Source organism: Anomaloglossus baeobatrachus, chromosome 4, assembly GCF_048569485.1.
Source record: "Anomaloglossus baeobatrachus isolate aAnoBae1 chromosome 4, aAnoBae1.hap1, whole genome shotgun sequence".
NCBI classification, from domain to species: Eukaryota; Metazoa; Chordata; class Amphibia; order Anura; family Aromobatidae; genus Anomaloglossus; species Anomaloglossus baeobatrachus.
In genome coordinates, this window is record NC_134356.1 from 439,720,097 (window position 1) to 439,742,821 (window position 22,725).

The following is a 22,725-nucleotide window of genomic DNA, read 5'->3' on the forward strand; positions in this document are numbered from 1 at the left end:
GGCTGGACAGTGAGGAGTGGCGGTGCCAGCTCTGACTGTGGTTCGGAATAGGAAGACTTCATATTTGGTTGAGCTGCATGTAAAGAAAGTGTCTGCAGAGAATAAAGGGATAACTCAAGAGGAACGAAAGTTAGAAAACAAAAAAAATAATGTAGGGGTGTTTTATATGACAATACAGCACAGATTAGCTTAAAAAAAAAATTGGAGTTCGTCGGACAACTCCTTTTAATGAAAGAATACTCTGATTCCTCAATATTTTTGTACTGACATGCCATAATTCAGCTCATGGACTATTGGAAATCCTTGTCTCTCTTCTGAATGCCAATTTATAACCACATCATAGTTCAACTTTTATGTGTTCAGTAGAACAGACAGACACACTGCAAACACACCAGTCCAACAAGCTCACTGACCAATTCATTGTTAACTCATTTTGCAGTCAGCTATGAACTGTGATACAATAGGTTGGATTCCATTGGCTTTTATGTATTTGTAATAAACTCTCTTGCAAAAATCCTTTTTAGCCAGTTATACATGCAGTTTAGAAATACAATCTTTCAAAGGTGTCAACTACTAGGACAACCACTTCTCATTCCCATATTTAGCCATTAAAATAAAAAAGCTTATACTTGCCTCCCATGCAGACGCCATTCTAACAGTGTCGGAGCTCGTGTGAGGGTGTGACATCACGATAGCCCCGCGTCTAATCTCCACTAGCTGCTCTCTCCCCTCCTTGGGATGTATAAGTATTCAGCAGGAAGTGAGAACTGCAGTTGGCTGTTCACATACTGTTGATTACTCATACGTTTGGAGGCAGGGAGCTAGGAGCTGCCAGTGATTGGGTGCAGGGTTCATGTGACATCACAACCTCATGTGAGCCACGGGATTGTGTGCACTGGCACCACTGCAACAGCGTTGGCACAGGAGGCAACTATAAGCTTTTTTCTCTATCGTTTCATTGGGGGACACAGGACCATGGGTTATGCTGCTGTCACTAGGAGGCTGACACTAAGTAAACATAAAAAAGTTAGCTCCTCCCTAGCAGCATACACCCCGAGCCGGAGGCGGGCTCAGATCAGTTTTAGCTTAGTGTCGTAGGAGGCTGATGTGGGCCGTCTCGGCCCCCCTCAGCCATGTATTTTTTGCGCTTTTTTCTTTTATTCGGCGCCGCTCATCGCTCTCATACCTGTCGTCTTCTTCTCTGCAGGTATTCGCTTCACTCATTCTCCGCAGCCCCGTGGGTACCGCTCCCCAGGGTCGCAGGGGCTTGAGACTTCGGGGCCCTCTCCCCCGCCCGTCCCCGTGGTACCACTCCCGGGGGTGCGCGTGTGGGCAGGTTGTTTTGTGGGCACCCCTGATTCGCCCTGAGGTATCACCCCAAAGGGCGTACAGGGGAGTACAGCAGGGATGGATCCTCCGCAGCGTGTGTGTGATAGATGGGGCCCTGTCACGCTGCATTCTCCTGGAAGGGGCTGTCTACCCCCATCATGATGTCCACTACCCTGCCTTCAGCACGCTCTCCCCCGGAGCCTTCCTGGACGAGCAGCGCATCCATCGCTGAGCCGGCGCCGCCGATTGCAGGTAGGACCGACTTCCCTGCTCTTTCCCCCGGCCCTCTCCATAAATTTAGTCCCCGGTCTGGGCCTAGTCGCTCCTGCGTCCTAGCCACGCCCCCGCTGCAGCGCTATTGGCCGCCGGTCGTCTCCCTCTGTACCTCCCACTGCTCTGCCTCCTGGCTGATGGTGGGGGCTGTAAATCCTCCTGGTTTTTTCGCGCCGGAATCCTGCTCCTCCCCCAGCCTCCTCCAGCGTCCCCTCGCCATTTTAGCCTGCCTCTGGTCCCCTGAGGCTGCAGCGCGCCGGCGTCTGAGTTTTCTGGCCAGCTCATTCCTGGACTCCACTTCTGGACTGGTGGGCAGCACGCAGGACCTGGGTAAGCTCTGCTCCTAAGGAGTAGCCCTCACTTGGTAGCATTCTCTGAGTTTAGGGACGAGTTAACCCTCTCCTGTCTCCTTCCTAGCAGCCACCAGGGAGAGTACCTGTTTGCACCATGCCTAAGGCTAAGCCCACCCAATCCAAGCAGGCCCCCTTTGCACTATTTTTTGCATGCTCCTCCTGCAGCTCCAAATTTTCCCAGGGTCAGGACGCCCCACTATGCTCTGTCTGTTCTACAGACGCGCAGCCTCCGCAGAACTCCGCGGCCGACGTTTCTGATACCGCAGACGCCACAGCGCCATATGCTACAGGGCCCTGCGTCCCGCCCCCCCCCGACTGGCTAGCGTCCCTGTCCCAGTCCGTAGATTCCCTCTCTGAGGCTTCTCGGACCATCGCGCAAGCTCTACGCCTGCTGCCGACGCTCGCCCAGATTCCCGCAGACCCGGCGCAATTGCCTCCGGAGCAGGTGAGCCCCGTTGCAGGGTCCTCCTCTGCTGCTCAGAAACTGACCCGCCAGGTCTCGTCCTCAGACTCTTCCCAGGTTTCACCTTCATCCCCAGGTCCAGACCGTCAGTCCTCCAGGGAGGCTTCTGACTGCTCCGAGGATGATTCCGATGCGGTACCCCTGCAGGACTCAGAGCAGGCGGCCGATATCCGGCACATGGTAAATAGCCTGATAGAAGCAGTAAACCAGACCTTGAAGGTACAGGTGGACCCAGTCTCCTCCCAGAGCACAGATCTCCTTTAAGCCGGTGAAGCGGGCCCAGAACACATTCAGCGGACATCCAGAATTCGCTGAGTTACTGCGCAGCCACAGGCAACAGCCGGACAGGGTATTTACCAGCGGTAAGTCCATCGATTTGCATTATCCCTTTCCTGAGGGTCTTAGAAAGGATTGGGCAGGTTCCCCTGTGGTCGACCCCCCAATCTCCCGCCTGTCTTCTCACACAGTCCTTCCACTCACTAACGGTACGTCTCTCAAAGACCCTACAGACCGTACTATTGACAGGTTGGCCCGTTCCGCCTTCGAGGCAGCGGGCTCATCCCTCTCTCCGGCCTTCGCCTCGGTTTGGGTTGCGAAGGCCCTGATGTCCTGGGCGGACACGCTACGCTGCGGTCTCCGCGCCATTCCTGCCAATCCGGACCTGGTTCCCATCGCCTCGCAGATTTCCCTCGCGGGTGAGTACTTGCTCAATGCAGCCCTGGCGTCTGCAAGTTGCGCGACCCAGGCCGCCAGCAACAATGTGGCCATCCGTCAAGCCCTTTGGCTCCGGTCCTGGAACGCGGATGCGGCCTCTAAGAAGTCACTAACTTCCCTGCCCTTCCTAGGGGAGCGTCTCTTCGGAGATAGACTGGACCAGCTGATCTCCGATGCAACGGGAGGAAAGAGTACATCTCTCCCCCAATTGCGTCCCAAGCGCTTCCAGAATCGGCGCCCCACCGCTCGTTTCCGGCCCTTTCGCAGCTTCAGCTCCAATCCCCAGCCGCGGAAAAGCCGCTCTCCTCCGAGAGACAGGAAGACCCCGTCATTCAAGACCAATCCCGCCTGGCGTTCACGCCCCCGCCAGTCCACGAGATCCTCTTCCGGTTACCGCCGTCGTTCATCCAAGTGACTCGCGGTCGGCGCGCAACAGCGCCAGACTTGTGGGAGGGCGTCTGTCTCGTTTTCAGCATGTGTGGATCCCCCTGACCGCCGATGCCTGGGTCAGAGAGATCATCACATCAGGCTACAAAATAGAATTCGAGGCAAAGCCACCGAGACGTTTTTTCCTATCTCGCCCTCCCGAGTCTACCGCGCGGGCTCGCGCGTTCTTTCACTCCATAGACTCCCTCCTCCGAACCGGAGTCGTGGTACCAGTCCCCCCCGCAGAGCGTTTCAAGGGGTTCTATTCCAACCTTTTCGTGGTCCCCAAAAAAAACGGCTCTGTCCGTCCCGTCCTCGACCTAAAGCTTCTGAACAGGTCGGTGAGACCTCGGCCGTTTCGAATGGAGTCACTCCGGTCCGTCATCGCGTCCATGGAGGTAGGCGAATTCCTGGCATCGCTGGATATTCAAGATGCCTATCTTCACGTCCCGATAGCCACCTCTCACCAACAGTTCCTCCGCTTTGCGATAGCGGAAGATCACTTCCAGTTCACGGCTCTTCCCTTCGGCCTCGCATCCGCACCCAGGGTCTTTACGAAGATCATGGCTGCTGCCATGTCCGTCCTGCATGCCAGGGGTGTCATGGTCATCCCGTACTTGGACGATATGTTGATAAAGGGCTCTTCCTTCGAGGACTGTCGTCTTGGGGTTCAGGTCACGATCGACACCCTTTCACGGTTAGGGTGGCTGATAAATCGGAAGAAGTCCTCTCTGATCCCGGCCCGTCGGATCACCTTTTTAGGCATGGTATTCGATACCATCCAAGGGCGAGTTTTCCTCACACAGGAGAAGATCTCCTCCCTACAACGAGGACTCCGCGCTCTCCGGCGTCAGCGCCAAGTGTCCATCAGGTTCGGCATGCGAGTCCTCGGTCGTATGGTGGCGGCGATGGAAGCGGTACCCTTTGCACAGTTCCATCTCCGACCCCTCCAGCTGGCCTTGCTGAAGAAGTGGGACAGATCTCCCTTTTCTCTGGACCGCAGGTTTCATCTTTCGCCGGAGACCCGCCACTCCCTCCGTTGGTGGCTCAATCAGCGCAAACTCGCATCAGGGAGGTCTTTCCTCCTGCTCCACTGGAAGATAGTGACCACCGACGCCAGTCTCCAGGGCTGGGGAGCAGTGTTTCGACATCACACAGCGCAGGGCCGATGGTCACCGAGAGAGAGTTGCCTCCAGATCAACGTTTTGGAGATAAGAGCCATCCGGCTAGCCTTGCAGCAGTTTCGGCACCTCGTACAGGGTTGCCCGGTCAGGATCCAGTCGGACAATGCGACGGCGGTGGCGTACATCAACCACCAAGGCGGCACAAGAAGTGTCGGGGCGATGCGAGAAGTCAAGGAGATCTTGCACTGGGCCGAGTGTCATCACTCCCTGATCTCAGCGGTACACATCCCAGGCGTGGACAATTGGGCAGCGGACTTCCTCAGCAGGGAAGGCCTCGCCTCCGGAGAATGGTCCCTCAACCAGGAAGTCTTCAACCAGATCTGCGACAGATGGGGAGTTCCGGACGTGGACCTAATGGCCTCCCGGTTCAACCGTCAGGTTCCGCACTTTGTAGCGCGGTGCCGCGACCGCTTGGCTTTAGGAGTCGACGCCCTCACCCTGTCATGGAGCCAGTTCAGTCTCCCGTACATCTTCCCTCCGCTCCCTCTAATTCCGAGGGTCCTCAAGAAGATCAAGGCGGAAGGGATACCGGTCATCCTAGTGGCTCCGGACTGGCCCAGGCGAGCATGGTTCGCGGAACTAACTCAGCTCCTCGCAGACGCTCCGTGGCGCCTTCCAGACCGTCCAGATCTCCTGCAGCAGGGGCCTCTCTTCTATCAGAACTCACAGGTCCTAAATTTGACGGCCTGGCCATTGAATCCTGGGTTCTAGCTAAGGCTGGTTTTTCCTCAAGAGTGATTCAGACAATGATTAGGGCCAGGAAGCCATCTTCATCAAAGATTTACCACCGCACGTGGAAGGTTTTCTTCAGGTGGTGTGAAGAGCAGAATATTTCTTCTCCTCTCGCCTTCTCCCTTCCTTCCCTATTGGCATTCTTGCAGTCAGGCCTAGATGCGGGTCTCTCGCTCGCAACACTAAAAGGCCAGATATCGGCGTTATCAATCCTGTTTCAGAAGCCACTGGCCGCTCGTTCACAGGTTAAGACCTTCATCCAGGGAGTTGCCCACCTGGCACCGCCGTACCGGCGGCCTCTAGAACCGTGGGACCTTAATCTAGTCCTAGGGTCACTTCAGGGCTCCCCATTCGAGCCCTTGCGAGAATCTTCCCTTTCTCACCTGTCATGGAAGGTGGTGTTTCTTGTTGCCATCACTTCTATTCGCAGGACGTCAGAGCTGGCAGCTCTCTCTTGTCGTTCCCCCTTTTTGATTTTTCACCAGGACAAAGCGGTTCTCCGGCCAGATCCCGCTTTTCTCCCAAAGGTGGTCTCCCCGTTCCATCTTAACGAGGAAATCGTCCTTCCGTCCTTCTGTCCTGGCCCCTCTCACAGCTTGGAGAGGTCCTTGCACACCCTGGACCTAGTGCGTGCACTTAGAATTTATGTCTCCAGAACCGCGCCGTTCCGTAAGTCAGATGGTCTGTTTGTTCTCCCTTCTGGTCCCAAGAAGGGTGAATCGGCATCCAAGGCCACAATTGCCAGATGGATCCGTTCCGCCATATCAGAGGCCTATCGGATTCGGGACAAGTCTCCGCCGCGGGGGGTAAAGGCGCACTCTACCCGCGCAGTGGGAGCCTCTTGGGCGATTAGGCATCAGGCGTCGGCCGACCAGGTCTGCAAGGCCGCCACCTGGTCTAGCCTGCACACCTTTACTAGGTTCTACCAGGTTCACACCCAAGCATCGGCAGATGCTATTTTTGGGAGAAAGGTCTTGCAGGCAGCAGTTGCACACCTGTAATAGGGTGGCAGCATTCAATTATAGTGCAAGCCCGCCGAGGGAGGTTGTTGTTTTTCTTCCTCTGCGGGTTTTTCGGTATTCCCACCCAGGGACTGCTTTTGGACGTCCCATGGTCCTGTGTCCCCCAATGAAACGATAGAGAAAGTAGGATTTTTGTGTACTCACCGTAAAATCTCTTTCTCTGAGTCTTCATTGGGGGACACAGCACCCACCCTGCTTGGTTTTTTGGTTGATTCAATTGCATTTGCCGGCTATTTTTTCAGTGGTCTTATGTTCATAGACCTCTTGTTTGCACGGCTGCATTGTTTTAGTTACAACTTGTGTTTATGTATGGTGATTCTGGTACTCCTCCTACTGCTTGTGCACCAACTGATCTGAGCCCGCCTCCGGCTCGGGGTGTATGCTGCTAGGGAGGAGCTAACTTTTTTATGTTTACTTAGTGTCAGCCTCCTAGTGACAGCAGCATAACCCATGGTCCTGTGTCCCCCAATGAAGACTCAGAGAAAGAGATTTTACGGTGAGTACACAAAAATCCTACTTTTATTTTAATGGTGAATAAGAAGGGGTTGTCCTAGTAGTGGACAACCCCTTTAATATCATGCAACAGGATTTGTGTTGGCAAACTACATGGGGACCAAGAATAACAGCAGATAGAACTACAGATTGGGGCTATACATTGAGGCAACAGCTGGAGCTGCAGTACGTTGTGGCTGATTTACTGCTCCTTTTCTATTTTTATCAATAGCTGTAACCATTTTCTTCCACTTACAGCTTTATATTTCTTCCGTTTTATATTCAGTCACTGAACGAACAGCTAATAGGGTGCTTGTTCTTGCAGTGGGTGCCAAAATGGCCTGGTGTGTGTATGGACTGTTCCACAGATGATTCTGGATACATTTCAGTCCAGGTCAACAACAGCAGAAGAATGGAAGGAGCAATCACCCAGCAAGGTCAGTGATTAGAGTAATTAGTTGTCTCTCTCATGGACAGAGTAATTTCATAATAAATCCCAGAAAGCAGGCAAGCAATGTACGTAGAAATCTGCACCTTAATTTCAGCTTTTTAACTTAAAGGGAACCTGTTGCCAGGTTATTGCTACCTCACCTAAGAGCAGAAAAATCTAGCGACAAAGACATGATTCCAGTGATGTGTCACTTACTGAGCTGTTTGCTGTCATTGTGATAAAATCAATGTTTTCTCTGCTGCAGATGTAGGAGTTATACAGAGCTCATGAATATGCTGGACTACCTGGCAGCACGCCAAGAAGTCCTCTAGTGATAATTTACTACATTAAACAAAATCTGGTGACAGATTCCCTTTTAACCCCTTCACGACCATGGACGGATATATCCGTCATGGAGCGTGTCCCGTTAAGCCCCGCCCCCTGCCGCGGGCAGGCGGCGGCGGTCGGCACACATATCAGCTGTTTTCAACAGCTGACATGTGTGCCTGCTAGCCGCGGGTGGAATCGCTTCCACCTGCGGCCATTAACCCCTTAAATCTTGCTGCCAAAGTCTGGCAGCAAGATCTAAATGCGCGCGACCATGTTTTTTACTTACCGCCGCCCCCACCGGAAGTCACGTGCGTGATCACGTGACTATCGGTGGTTGCCATCGTAGCACAGGGTCATGTGATGACGCCTGCAGCTATGATGTTTCACTTTCGGTTTCCCTCGGCACGGAACAGAGGGAAAAAGAAAGTGACTGTATCTGCTGTTTACAGCTGTATAGCTGTGATCAGCAGATAGATAATAGCGATCGGATTGCTGATCGCTATAGCCCCCTAGGGGGACTAGTAAAATAAAAAAAAAAAAGTAAAAAAAAAGTTTTAAAAAATAAAAAAAACAAAACCTAAAAGTTCAAATCACCCCCCTTTCCCCCCATTGAAAATTGAAGGGTTAAAAAATAAATAAATATACACATATTTGGTATCGCCACGTTCAGAAATGCCCGATCTATCAAAATATAAAATCAATTAATCTGATTGGTAAACGGCGTAGTGGCAAAAAAATTCCAAACGCCAAAATTACATTTTTTGGTCGCCGCAAGTTTTACGCAAAATGCAATAACAGGCGATCAAAACATAGCATCTGCGCAAAAATGATACCATTAGAAACGTCAGCTCGAGACGCAAAATATAAGCCATCACTGAGCCATAGATCCCAAAAAATAAGAACGCTACGTGTTTCGGAAAATGGCGCAAAACGTGCGCCACTTTTATTGAACAAACTTGTGATTTTTTTTTAACCCCTTAGATACAAGTAAACCTATACATGTTTGGTGTCTACAAACTCACACCGACCTCAGGCATCATACCCACACATCAGTTTTACCATATAGTGAACACCGTGAATAAAACATCCCAAAAACTATTGTGCCATCACACTTTTTTGCACTTTTTCCACATTTGGAATTTTTTTGCTGTTTTCCAGTACACCATATGGTAAAACTTATGGTTTAATTTAAAAGTACAACTTGTCCCGCAAAAAACAAGCCTTCATATGGCAAGATTGACGGAAAAATAAATAAGTTACGGCTCTCGGAAGAAGGGGAGCAAAAAAACAAAAACGGAAAGTGCCCCGAGGCTGAAGGGGTTAAAGCCTATAAAATCTGATTGTAAAAGAGGCCTGAGGTTCACAGTAATGAAGCAGTGCTACAGTTTAGTGTGTGCATTTCAGTATTGCGCTGCTTGCATCTGTTGCTTATTTTTCCATGGCCAGCATTCCTAATAATAATTTCTTCTTTGAACGCTGTGGTGTTACACTTCATAGTAATCAGATTTTATACTCTATTTCATATGATGCCCTTTCTGCTTTAAAAGGATTTGCCATTGACCATTTTTGGTATATTGTGCCAAATATAGTGTCTTCAAACTAAAAGCTGCCATACAGCAAGTGATCAATTACTTGGTAATATTTTCCTGAATTTCCAGCATTGTTTCCAGGGACGATAACTCCTTGTTCTCTTCCATGTTAGGAGCTTTGCAGAAAGCCTGCAGACATGCGCTGTGCTTACAAGTTAAAAGGTCACATTACTCCTGTGCGTACTGTAGCTTTCAGCCATGATGGCCTTGCCTTGGTGTCTGGTGGACTTGGTGGCCTATTGAATATTTGGTCTTTAAGGGTAAGAGTAAATAAGCTTTATAGTAAAAAGTATTTTATAATGTTTATGCATTTCACACATGCAATGTTAGAATCCCTTCCCGCATTACAGTACTGTCCAGGATTCTCCCAATATACAGTATATAGCCCCTTTCTTTTGCTTATTTAGGATGGTTCCATTTTGCAATCTGTTGTAACTGGTTCTGGAGCAGTTACCACCACTGCTTGGATTTCTGATGTGGGAGTTGCTGCCTGCTCCAATCGCTCAAAGGTAAGTATCTTATTCTCGTTTTTTTATGTAATCTAATTCAGAATAATTTTTACTTCTCAGTTTTCTGAAATACAATTAAGTACAGACCAAAGGACACACACACAGAATCAAATACAAAGTAATAGGATGCGTGCTTAATAAATTAATCTACACTATTTAGTTAGCACTTCGCTGTACAACAGAGCCAAAACACCCCTCACCCCTCCAAACTCTTAAGGAATATTGACACATGGCATTTTTAAGGGTTTTTTTCTGTGTATTTTAATCTTAGTATTTGGTGCTTCAAATACACTGGGTTTTACAGGTATGTAAAACTAAAAGCTAAAATAAATAAAACAGGATATTTGAATAACCCTGGCTCTTGAACAAAATCTGAATACAATTAGTAAAATCCAGTTACCTGTCCTCTGAAGTATTGTACTTCCCTGCTTCTGTTACTGAGCTGCCCCTAGCTGTACAGAGATCTGTTCCTGCAGTCGTTTTTACAGTTGTCGAATATATACTTGTTAGTCCTCCATGTTTGCTCACACTTTAGCAAGGCATGCTTCTAGGAACATATTATAGCATCTTTGGAAAAGCTTTCTCTGCACATACAAAAATCAGTCTCTGCCTTTTATTATTCAGGATGTCCTGGTGGTAAATTGCACGCCGGAGTGGATGTCCTCCAATCATATTTTGGCCACCTGCAGAACAGCATTGAAGCATCAAGGGATAGCAGGACTAAACATGGCACCGTGTATGCAAACCTTCTTGGAGCGCCTTCCGATCATGCTCCAGGAGCAGTATGCATATGAGAAGGTATTGTACCTGTACTGTAAAACCTTCCTTTTTACCATACACATCTTTTTAGTTTTAAATTTATCTGTTCTAAACCTTAAATAGCGGTCCTGTCTGAACTGGGTATACTAATTATTATATCTAATTACCTTAGTGTGGGAAAATGTTTTAATTATGTAATTGAACTATAATAACAGATCTTATATTTTCAGTGTTTATTAGTGCGGTTATATAACTATCTTTTGTTTGGAAACTCATTGTATAGCCCCATGTAGTGTGCGGGGACCAGTTGGTGCATAGCCCCTATATGCAGTGCCTAGCATCGCTGGCCGTGGGACTGAACCTGGACCAGCTTCTGTGCAATCCGCCTATCCCTCCACACCACCGCCTAGCTCCACCAGAGCCGGCCTCATGGAACCCTGCAGAATGGGCCTGGCTTGAATGCTTTTCTACCACCATTAAAGCTGCTGAAGCACTGGCCAGGGGAGCACAGTTTCCAGAATCCTTTGATGTGCCTGATCTGGAACCAGTTCCAGAGGAAGAACTAAGACTTTTAATGGTATGTAAGATAATTTGTGAATCTGTATACATTGCTTGGCTCTCCTATTAAAATATTGATTTTTCACAAAAATATGTCTATGTAAAGGGACACCATTTTGGTGGGTGTTTTTTTAATAGTTTCAGATTCTAAATGGGAAAGGGTACATTACAGATAGCACAGTCAGACTGAAGAATGCCCTACCACAAGAGGTAGCAATGTCAGATACTATGACAGCATTTAAAAAGGGATAGATGTTTTTCTCCCAACAAATAGCATTGTGGGTTATAAGTAATCTAGAGAAAAAAGAATGTGATTGTTCAATGAAGGTTGAACTTCATAGACCTATGTATTTTTATTTTTTCAACCTATGAAATATGTAGCTACATTTTGCTCAGGACTAAATCAGTCATTTCCTCAAGTATTATATTGAAAGCATACGAGAACAGAGCACCCTACTTGTGTATGTATATTTCTACGCCTGTCCCGTTTATCTGAATGGCGTTGGCTGAAATCCATGCACATGCTGCAAATAGAACCCACTTTAGCTGTACACCGCAAATCTATATGTGACCATACATATAATAAGTTGGGAAGCTAAATTGTATTACTTTTCATTTGTATGAAGTCTTTGCAGGCTACTTATCCATTGCTACTTAGTGTTGGTATATCATCATCAAAATCTCATTGAAATACATTTAAAAATGTAGGTGTAATGTAAAAAAAAAATTGAAAAAGTTCACGGGATGTGAATACTTTTTCAAGGCACGCTATATGTATCTAATTCAAATCAATATATGAGGAAACAACCCTTTTCCTTGAACATAGCATCAGTTCTTCTACATGCACATCCACACAGTTTTTGAAGCATCTTGGCTGGGATGTTGTTCCAAACATCTTGGAGAACCACAGATCCTTTTTGTGTCATCCCAGACAGACTCAATGTTGCAATCAGGATTTTTGGCACCCTATCCTCCCCTTCCAGCACTTCTTCTCCTCCTTTAAGCTGACAATAATTATTTATGACATTGGCTGCATGTTTGGGGTCATTTTCCTGCTGCAGACTAAATTTGGAGCCAGTCAGACTCCTGCCTGATAGTATTGCATGATGTATAAATTTATTGCTATGCTTCTCAGCATTAAGGATACCATTAATCTTGACTAAATCCCAACTCCATGTTCTGAAATGCAGTCCCATACTTGCTAGGAACCTCCATCATGCTACACTGTTGCATGTAGACACTCATGATTGTACCACTCTTCGGTGAACAAACTGCCCTCTGTTAAGTCAAAATTAAATATCTGACTGTATCAGTCCTGAGCACTTTGTTATATTTTTGCACCCCAGTTCCTATATTTTCATGTAGAGTTGAGACCAAACCTTCTATATGGAAACAATTCTTCCATAAAAACCTCTACTGGCCTGACGTCTCCAAACAGTAGATGGGTGTAGTTGGGTTCCACTAGTTGCTGAGCTGATGGCATTGCTGGACATCTTTCGATTTTGAGGAAAAATAAGCATGGTGTGTATTTAATCTGCTTCACTACGTTTCCTTGGACGACCAATGTATCTATAGTTCTCAAAAGTTGCCTATGTCTTGGAGCTTCTACAACAGCACATGAACAGCACATCTTAAAATCCAAATCAGGGAGAGACCTCTCTTGCAGTAGAACTACCTTGTGTCTTGTTGCAGTGCCCATGTTGTATGTATGACCTGTGACAAGAAACTATCTTCCATAGATAGCAGTGTTTGCCTGTTCCCTACCCATCCTTAAGCCTCCTACACACGTGTTTCTATTAATGACTATGTTTCAGCTTGCATTTAAAAATGATCATGATTATCTCCAGTAAACATTGGTTACTCATACGCCTATAATTCTGCGAAATCCCTGACTTTGTGCAAGTGTACGAAGAAATGATACTGGTTTGAAGGCAAAAGGTGATCACAATATTGCCAATATTTTCATATGTTATCCATAGAGATTGTATGCGTTTCATTCCTTTTAGCTCATTTGTTCATAAGTAGTTTTCTGTCCGCAGGATAACAGCAAGTGGATCAATGGGACAGATGAACAAATTATGTCATGGGCCATCTCGAGGCCAGAGGTGAGTTAAGCTGTATTAGAGTGTGAAAAAGAAAATCACAGCATATAAAGAAAAAACTAGTTTAGACTTTAAAAAAAAAACAGAGCTTCTTAGGCTATGTCACTTTCCTGCAAAGCTGATAATGATTGATAGTAGGCAGAAGGAAAACGTGATTTCTTTGTCGCTCCATTGGGAGACCCAGACAATTGGGTGTATAGCTTCTGCCTCCGGAGGCCACACAAAGTATTACACTTTAAAAAGTGTAACCCCTCCCCTCTGCCTATACACCCTCCCGTGCATCACGGGCTCCTCAGTTTTATGCTTTGTGTGGAAGGAGGCACACATCCACTCACATTCTCATTTTAGTTATATCGGTTGGAAGAAAAGTGGGCCCCCACGGGGCCCCCGGCATGTTCCCTTCTCACCCCACTACGTCGGCTGTGCTGTTAAGGTTGAGGTACCCATTGTGGGTACAAAGGCCGGAGCCTCATGCCGTCTCCTTCACCATCCCTTAGCGGCTCTGGGAGAAGTGGGATCCTGAGCGGTCATCCAGTCACTGGGACCGTGCTCCCTCCGCAGCCCCTGTGGGAATCTGTCGGACAGGAGTGTATTTATCCTCAGGGACCGGGCCCTGCAACACTAAGGTACTCTGTATCCCCATGGGGGATGTGCATGGAGCGCCTTCATCCCGGACGCTGCAGCAGCTGCTTATTTGTGACGGCCGGCGGACTTCCGCGCCGACCGCGCCTGTTTGTCGGCCGCGGTCTTAAATTTAGTCCCCGGCTTCAATTGCGGCCTAGTAGCAAAACTCCCGCCCCCGGGCCTGTCTATCAGGGGTAAGGGCGGGACTGCCGACCTGACGTCGGATGTGAGGGCCGGAGCATCCTGTATGTTTCCTCCCCCCTCACTGATCACTGTGGGGACTCCAGATTCCCGCACTTTTCTAACGCCGCCCACGGCTCCACTCCTCCCCAGAGAGCTCCGGCAGCCATTTCTTTGGCATTCTGCCTGTGGAGGATTTCCTGGAAGAGCTCTGCAACGCTGGGAGACCTAAGGCAGGGAATCTGGAGGACACACACTCCGCTTTTTAGCGGTCGGTAAGCCACACCGGTCACCCGGTGCTGGTCCCCCCCAGGGTGCCGGAATAGATACTATATATATATTTATATATTTCTGTTCGGTCGGGCTGTATACACTCCCCATATACCCTCAGTGCTCACTCTCCTAGGAGACAACAGCATGTCGTCCACAAGGAGCAAGGGTGCCAAGGCACAGGGTTATTTTGCGACCTGTACCTCTTGTGCGGCTAAGTTACCTGCGGGTTCCACCTACCCTCACTGTGAGCAATGCTCAACCCCTGTTTTGCTTGCTCAGCCGGAGCCTCGGTCACTAGTGGGCCCCTCGGCTCAGGTAGAACCCTTTGCTCCCCCTGTCCAGGCGGCAGGGACAGAGTTTGCAGTTTTTGCTGAAAAACTCTCTGAGTCACTCTCACAATCCATGGCTCAGTCTATGGACAAATGGTCTGCCAAGCTGCTTGAGGCTTTACAGTCCAGACCGGTCCTTACACAGGCCCCGGGCCCTGTTGGATCTGCGCCTCCAGGCCCCTCTCTGGCCGCGCCGCAGCACGTTCCCAGAGGGGGCCCTAGGTCTCATGTGGAGGACTCCGGCCCGGACCACAGTCCCAGACCAGCTAAGCGGGCCCGCTGGGAATCTTCCCCGACTTCTTCACGCTGCTCGGGTTCCCAGATTGAGGACTCTCTGGAGGACGAGGCGGACGTCGCAGCTCAGGGCTCTGACCCTGACGTTGCTCTCAATCTTGACACACCTGAAGGGGACGCTATAGTAAATGACCTTATCTCGTCCATCAACCAGGTGTTAGATATCTCTCCCCCGCCGCCACCTGTAGAGGAGTCGACTTCTCAGCAGGAGAAACACCAGTTTCGGTTCCCTAAACGTACACGGAGTGCGTTTTTCGATCACTCTAACTTCAGAGATGCTGTCCAGAAGCCCAGAGCGGTTCCGGACAAGCACTTTACTAAGCGCCTTACTGACACACGTTACCCCTTCCCCTCTGACGTAGTTAAGGGTTGGGCTCAATGTCCCAAGGTGGATCCCCCAGTCTCTAGATTGGCGGCTAGATCTGTGGTATCTGTTGCAGATGGCTCATCGCTAAAGGATGTCACTGACAGGCAGATAGAGCTCCTGGTGAAATCCATCTATGAAGCCACGGGCGCGTCTTTTGCCCCGGCTTTTGCAGCCGTGTGGGCACTCCAAGCTATTTCAGCTTGTCTGGCTGAGATTAATGCGGTCACACGTAATTCTGCTCCGCAGGTTGCGTCTTTGACTTCACAGGCGTCAGCTTTTTCTTCCTACGCCATGAACGCAGTTCTAGACTCTGCTAGCCGTACAGCGGTGGCATCCGCTAACTCTGTGGCAGTCCGCAGGGCCATGTGGCTGCGCGAATGGAAGGCAGACTCGGCTTCCAAGAGGTTCTTAACCGGTTTGCCGTTTGCTGGCGACCGGTTGTTTGGTGAACGATTGGATGAGATTATTAAGGAATCCAAGGGAAAGGACTCCTCCTTACCCCAGTCCAAACCAAAGAAACCTCAGCAACGGAAAATACAATCGAGGTTTCGGTCCTTTCGTCCCTCCGCCAAGCCCCAATCCTCTTCGTCCAGCAGGCCGGAGAAAGGCCAGAGGAACTCCTCTGCGTGGCGGTCCAAGTCACGCACCCAAAAGGCTGCAGGAGGCACTGCTTCCAAGGCGGCCTCCTCATGACTCTCGGCATCCCCGAACCGCATCCTCGGTCGGTGGCAGGCTCTCCCGCTTTTGCGACGCCTGGTGGCCACATGTTCAAGACCGATGGGTGAGAGACATTCTGTCTCACGGTTACAGGATAGAGTTCAGCTCTCGTTCCCCGACTCGTTTCTTCAGAACATCTCCGCCCCCCGAGCGAGCCGATGCACTTTTTCAGGCGGTGATCGCTCTGAAGACAGAAGGAGTTGTGATCCCTGTTACCCCCCAGGAACATGGTCGCGGCTTTTACTCCAACTTGTTTGTGGTGCCAAAGAAGGACGGCTCGTTCCGTCCCGTTCTGGACCTCAAACTGCTCAACAGACATGTGAGCACCAGACGTTTTTGGATGGAATCTCTCCGCTCGGTCATCGCTTCGATGTCACAAGGAGACTTCCTAGCATCGATCGACATCAAGGATGCTTCTCTCCATGTGCCGATCGCACCCGAACATCAACGCTTTTTGCGTTTTGCCATCGGGGACGAACACCTCCAGTTCTTGGCATTGCCTTTCGGCCTGGCGACAGCCCCACGGGTGTTCACCAAGGTCATGGCATCTGTTGTGGCGGTCCTACACTCACAGGGCCACTCGGTGATTCCCTACTTAGACGATCTTCTGGTCAGGGCACCCTCTCAGATGGCGTGTCAAAACAGCCTTTCCGTCGCTCTGGCGACTCTCCAGCAGATCAGTGGATCATCAACTTCCCAAAATCCAAGTTGACACCGACCCAATCACTGACGTACCTTGGGATGGAGTTTCATACTCAGTCAGTAGTAGTCATGCTACCACTGGACAAACAGCTTTCGCTGCAGGCAGGGGTGCAATCTCTTCTTCGGGGTCAGTCACACCCCTTGAGGCGCCTAATGCACTTCCTGGGGAAGGTGGTGGCAGCGATGGAGGCAGTGCCCTTCGCGCAATTCCATCTGCGGCCACTCCAGTGGCACATTCTCCGCAAATGGGACAGGAGGTCGACTTCACTTGACAGGAACGTCTCTTTCCCTTGCAACCAAGACGTCACTTCAGTTCAGGATTGGTCGCAGTTTCGACTGCCCTATGTATTTCCTCCTCTGGCGATGCTGCCCAGAGTGCTGCGCAAAATCAGGTCCGACTGTCTTCGCGCCATTCTCGTCGCCCCAGATTGGCCGAGGCGGTCGTGGTACCCGGATCTGTGGCATCTCACGGTGGGTCAACCGTGGGCGCTCCCAGACCGCCCAGACTTGCTGTCTCAAGGGCCGTTTTTCCATCTGAATTCTGCGGCCCTCAACCTGACTGTGTGGCCATTGAGTTTTGGCTCCTAGCATCCTCAGGGTTATCTCAGTTGCCACTATGAGACAGGCCAGGAAACCAACGTCCGCCAAGATCTATCACAGGTCTTGGAGGATCTTCTTATCCTGGTGCTCTGATAAGGGTTTTGCTCCCTGGCCCTTTACCTTACCCACTTTTCTTTCATTCCTTCAATCCGGAATGGACAAGGGTTTGTCTCTCGGCTCTCTCAAGGGACAAGTATCGGCGCTATCCGTATTTTTCAAAAGCGCCTAGCCAGGCTTCCGCAGGTCCGCACGTTCCTGCAGGGAGTTTGCCACATAGTCCCACCTTACAAGCGTCCGCTGGAACCCTGGGATTTTAACAGGGTGCTATTGGCTCTTCAGAAACCACCTTTCGAGCCGCTGCGGGATGTCTCTTTATCACGTCTTTCGCAGAAGGTGGCATTTCTAGTGGCAGTTACATCGCTCCGTAGAGTATCGGAGCTGGCAGCGCTGTCATGCAAAGCCCCCTTCCTGGTTTTTCACCAGGATAAGGTGGTTCTGCGTCCGGTCCCGGAATTTCTACCTAAGGTGGTATCCCCTTTTCATCTCAATCAGGATATCGCCTTACCTTCATTTTGCCCTCATCCAGTTCACCAATGTGAAAAGGATTTGCACTCGTTAGATCTGGTGAGAGCACTCCGGCTCTACGTGTCTCGCACGGCGCCCCTGCGCCGTTCAGATGCGCTCTTTGTCCTTGTCGCTGGCCAGCGTAAGGGTTCGCAGGCTTCCAAGTCTACCTTGGCTCGGTGGATCAAGGAACCGATTCTTGAAGCCTACCGTTCTTCTGGGCTTCCGCTTCCTTTGGGGCTGAAAGCCCATTCTACCAGAGCCGTGGGTGCGTCTTGGGCATTGCGGCACCGGGCTACGGCTCAGCAGGTGTCAGGCAGCTACCTGGTCTAGTCTGCACATTTTCACGAAACACTATCAGGTGCATACCTATGCTTCGGCAAGACGCCAGTCTAGGTAGGCGAGTCCTTCAGGCGGCGGTTGCCCACCTGTAAGAGGGGGTCGTTTTCGGCTCTTTTTTATTGAGGTATTCTTTTACCCACCCAGGGACTGCTTTTGGACGTCCCAATTGTCTGGGTCTCCCAATGGAGCGACAAAGAAGGGAATTTTGTTTACTTACCGTAAATTCCTTTTCTTCTAGCTCCTATTGGGAGACCCAGCACCCGCCCCTGTTCCCTGCGGGCTGTTGTTCTTTTGTGTACACATGTTGTTCATGTTGAATTGCTCTTTTGGTTCATGGTTTCAGTTCTCCGAACATCCTTCGGATTGAATTTACCTTAGACCAATTTATAAGTTTCCTCCTTCCTGCTTTTGCACCAAAACTGAGGAGCCCGTGATGCACGGGAGGGTGTATAGGCAGAGGGGAGGGGTTACACTTTTTAAAGTGTAATACTTTGTGTGGTCTCCGGAGGCAGAAGCTATACACCCAATTGTCTGGGTCTCCCAATAGGAGCTAGAAGAAAAGGAATTTACGGTAAGTAAACAAAATTCCCTTCTTTATACATGCTATTAAAGCTATGTGAATCTGTTTAAGGGAAAATGTTCATTTTCGTGTAATCCCTTATCTTATCATCTGGCAGAATGAAGAGGGTGGGATTTAACCCAGTCTCCTGGTGAACCATCGCAAATTTGTTTTATTTATTTTTTAAAGGGAGGGGGGGCTCACAGAATTGTTTGCAGAATGAAACATGATTGATTGATCCAACTTGGGTTTCAAAGTTAGTCACTATGAAGCATTAACCTAAGAGCAGGAATTGAATTTTACAAAATTGCATAAATTGTTTCCGCTTCAGTCATTGTCATATTTTTCATCACAGGATTGGCATCTTGGAGGCAAGTGTGATGTACATCTGTGGGGAGCTGGACGGCATGGGCAGCTAGCGGAAGCGGGCAGAAATGTGATGATTCCATCAGCAGCATCCTCTTTCTCTCAAGCACAGCAGGTATCTTGGGGGCATGGTGGAAGAGTCTGTGTGGGTACATGTGGCATGATGAGCCAGAGTTTTCTATTTATTTTTTTTTTCATCCTGCAAACATCATATATGTAAAAGTTATTTGTCTATATCTATTCCCAGGTTATCTGTGGTCAAAATTGTACTTTTGTCATTCAAGCAAATGGCACTGTGTTAGCCTGTGGAGAGGGTAGTTATGGTCGTCTTGGTCAAGGCAATTCAGATGATCTTCATGTTCTGACTGTCATCTCCGCTCTCCAAGGTAAAGTATACAAAGGGGAATTTTTGAGCGCAGACATAATGAAGTGTAATGTATTAAAAAGTCGTATTATCCTTCAAATTTCCGTGTTAAGGATATCTAGTAATAAAGCAAATACCTTACAAGAACGTATTCAGCTGCAATTCGAGAAGGGCTGATATATTTAACAGTTTTTCTTCATTGAAGCTAATTGCTAAAATGAATTCGTGACACATGCTTGACATTGTTCAATTGATTTCTTAGTTGGCCTAAGAAAGTGTCTACATTTTTAATAGGATTTGTGGTGACACAGCTGGTGACTTCTTGCGGTTCAGATGGTCATTCTATGGCACTAACTGAGAGCGGAGAAGTGTTTAGCTGGGGAGATGGCGATTATGGCAAGTTGGGACATGGAAATAGTGACAGGCAAAGGCGACCTAGGCAAATTGAAGCTTTACAAGGAGAGGAGGTTGTGCAGGTAAGTCCTATTATAGCAATGTGACAAAAAACAGGTGGTGGGATTAAGATGTAATGGCAGTTTCACTAAGCAAGTAGTATATTACGTGACAAAGCTTGGAGCTTGTTTCCCATAGCGTAACTTTTATATTTTTTTTTATACATTTTTGACGGGGCAATATTCCATTTTTCACTTTCCTCACCGTTTTACAAGAGCTATAACTTATTTTTCAATCACTATATCCATATGTGGGCTTATTTTTTTGTGGGTATGAGTCATAGATTTGAATGGCACCATTAATTTTGCCATTCGCTGTAATTGAAAACAGGAAATAGATTTCAAGTGCAAAATGAACAATATTTTTTTTTTTTTTGGGGGAGGGAGGGGGGGTTTACAGTGTTAATTGGGCTTTAAAAATTGCCTGTAGAGGTCTGTATTATTATAGTGATACCAAAGTTGTATAGTTTGCAAGTAGCAAAAAAAAATAAAAATGCAAATTTGTTTAAAAAGAAAACTAATTTTTGCTTGGCACCATTTTCTGAGACCATTAATTTTCATTCTTCCATCGTTTGATCACTATGAGAAATTTCTTTGTGTGGCAAGCCTACGCTTTTATTGATACTATTTTGGGGAAGATAATATGATTTGATATTACATTCACACTATTATAGTATAAAATGAAACAGATATTCTCCTATTAGGTTCACCCAAAGCCTGGGTTTATGGGGCCTTCAGCAGGCCCCTGGCAGCAATTACAGATCACGGATTTCCTGCAGTTGTGATGCAGATGCCAGTGACTGCGTCGCTGCTTTGTATGGTGCGGGCTCCATTCACAGGGACCCAACATAATATTATGTCTTCTCTCAGGAAGGGGTTAGGAGTTGAGCCATAAATGCAAGTTCTGACCTATCCAAAGGAAAGCAGATACCATGCAGATTCCTAGGAGTCGTGTCACTGATCCTGAGAAAGGGAAGTGGCAAAGTTTGAATCAAACAATGGTCCTGCAGGTTGTCCACAGATGCATTCATTGTCTGAGTCTATGTATGAAGCAATGAGTACACTGCTCTTAACCACTTAGCGACCTATGACGTACTGGGTACGTCATGGATCGTGTGAGGTTAATCCCCGCAGGCAGATAACAGACAAATAAATGAATACTATGTAATGAATAGAGTTGAGCGCGGTTCGTGGTTCGTGGTTCTCCAGTTCGCGGCTCGAGTGATTTTGGGGCATGTTCTAGATCGAACTAGAACTCGAGCTTTTTGCAAAAGCTCGGTAGTTCTAGAAACGTTCGAGAACGGTTCTAGCAGCCAAAAAACAGCTAAATCATAGCTTGGTTTCTGCTGTAATAGTGTAAGTCACTCTGTGAATCAAACTATTATCACATTTCAGTGTATAGTGTGCGTGAACAGCGCCTTCAGATCACTGCTGTTTCTATAATGGCGATCGCCATTTTTTTTTTTTTTTTTTCTTGTCTTCCTTCCCTAAGCGCGCGCGTCTTGTGGGGCGGGCCAGCATGTCAGCCAATCCCAGACACACACACAGCTAAGTGGACTTTGAGCCAGAGAAGCAACGGCATGTGTGATAGGATCTGCATGTCACATGTCCCTGCATTATAAAACCGGACATTTTCTTCACGGACGCCATTATCTGCCTTCTGCGTCTTTGGTGTCAGACATCACTGTCGCAGCTCCGTCTTCCTGAGTCCTATAGCCGATACAGCTGTATGCGCTGCATACACAGCGTTAGACAGCTTAGGGAGAGCACTTTATAGCAGTCCTTTTAAGGGCTCCAACCGGCAGGGTCAGAGAGCCATAGGTGACAGGTCCTGCAAACAGCAACAGCGTCTGTGTAGCCCAGGTCAGGGATTTCCTACCTGCATTTCACCATTAGGAGGGAATAGAAAGGCAGTCTTCCATTCCTCTACCCAGAGCACCACAATCCTGCCACTGTACCCTCTTGTCCTCTGCACACTCCAACTGATAACTAAGCCATTATACTAGCAAACACTCAGTGTACCTAGTGGCATCCTATACGTGGCTATTGGACTTTGCTATAGTCCCACTAGTGCAAAGACATTTGCAGAGCGCGTCTGCCTGCATTGCACACTACAACTCATTCTAACCAAGCCATTATACTAGCAAACACTCAGTGTACCTAGTGGCATCCTATACGTGGCTATTGGACTTTGCTATAGTCCCACTAGTGCAAAGACATTTGCAGAGCGCGTCTGCCTGCGTTGCACACTACAACTCATTCTAACCAAGCCATTATACTAGCAAACACTCAGTGTACCTAGTGGCATCCTATACGTGGCTATTGGACTTTGCTATAGTCCCACTAGTGCAAAGACATTTGCAGAGCGCGTCTGCCTGCGTTGCACACTACAACTCATTCTAACCAAGCCATTATACTAGCAAACACTCAGTGTACCTAGTGGCATCCTATACGTGGCTATTGGACTTTGCTATAGTCCCACTAGTGCAAAGACATTTGCAGAGCGCGTCTGCCTGCGTTGCACACTACAACTCATTCTAACCAAGCCATTATACTAGCAAACACTCAGTGTACCTAGTGGCATCCTATACGTGGCTATTGGACTTTGCTATAGTCCCACTAGTGCAAAGACATTTGCAGAGCGCGTCTGCCTGCGTTGCACACTACAACTCATTCTAACCAAGCCATTATACTAGCAAACACTCAGTGTACCTAGTGGCATCCTAT

The 22,725-nt window shown here is 48.5% G+C and overlaps 1 protein-coding gene across 8 annotated transcripts in view; it reads left to right on the forward strand.

Annotated features, from left to right (window-relative positions):
• HERC1 (HECT and RLD domain containing E3 ubiquitin protein ligase family member 1) overlaps positions 1–22,725 on the forward strand; it is a 408,496-nt gene that overhangs the window by 363,685 nt on the left and 22,086 nt on the right. For all 8 annotated transcript variants that reach the window (XM_075345504.1, XM_075345503.1, XM_075345506.1 and 5 more), the window contains 9 exons: positions 7,314–7,425; positions 9,451–9,597; positions 9,745–9,846; positions 10,471–10,644; positions 10,889–11,182; positions 13,203–13,268; positions 19,172–19,297; positions 19,430–19,568; positions 19,841–20,022. In XM_075345504.1, coding sequence (XP_075201619.1) covers positions 7,314–7,425; positions 9,451–9,597; positions 9,745–9,846; positions 10,471–10,644; positions 10,889–11,182; positions 13,203–13,268; positions 19,172–19,297; positions 19,430–19,568; positions 19,841–20,022 — 1,342 coding nt within the window. The remainder of the gene's footprint in view (positions 1–7,313; positions 7,426–9,450; positions 9,598–9,744; positions 9,847–10,470; positions 10,645–10,888; positions 11,183–13,202; positions 13,269–19,171; positions 19,298–19,429; positions 19,569–19,840; positions 20,023–22,725) is intronic.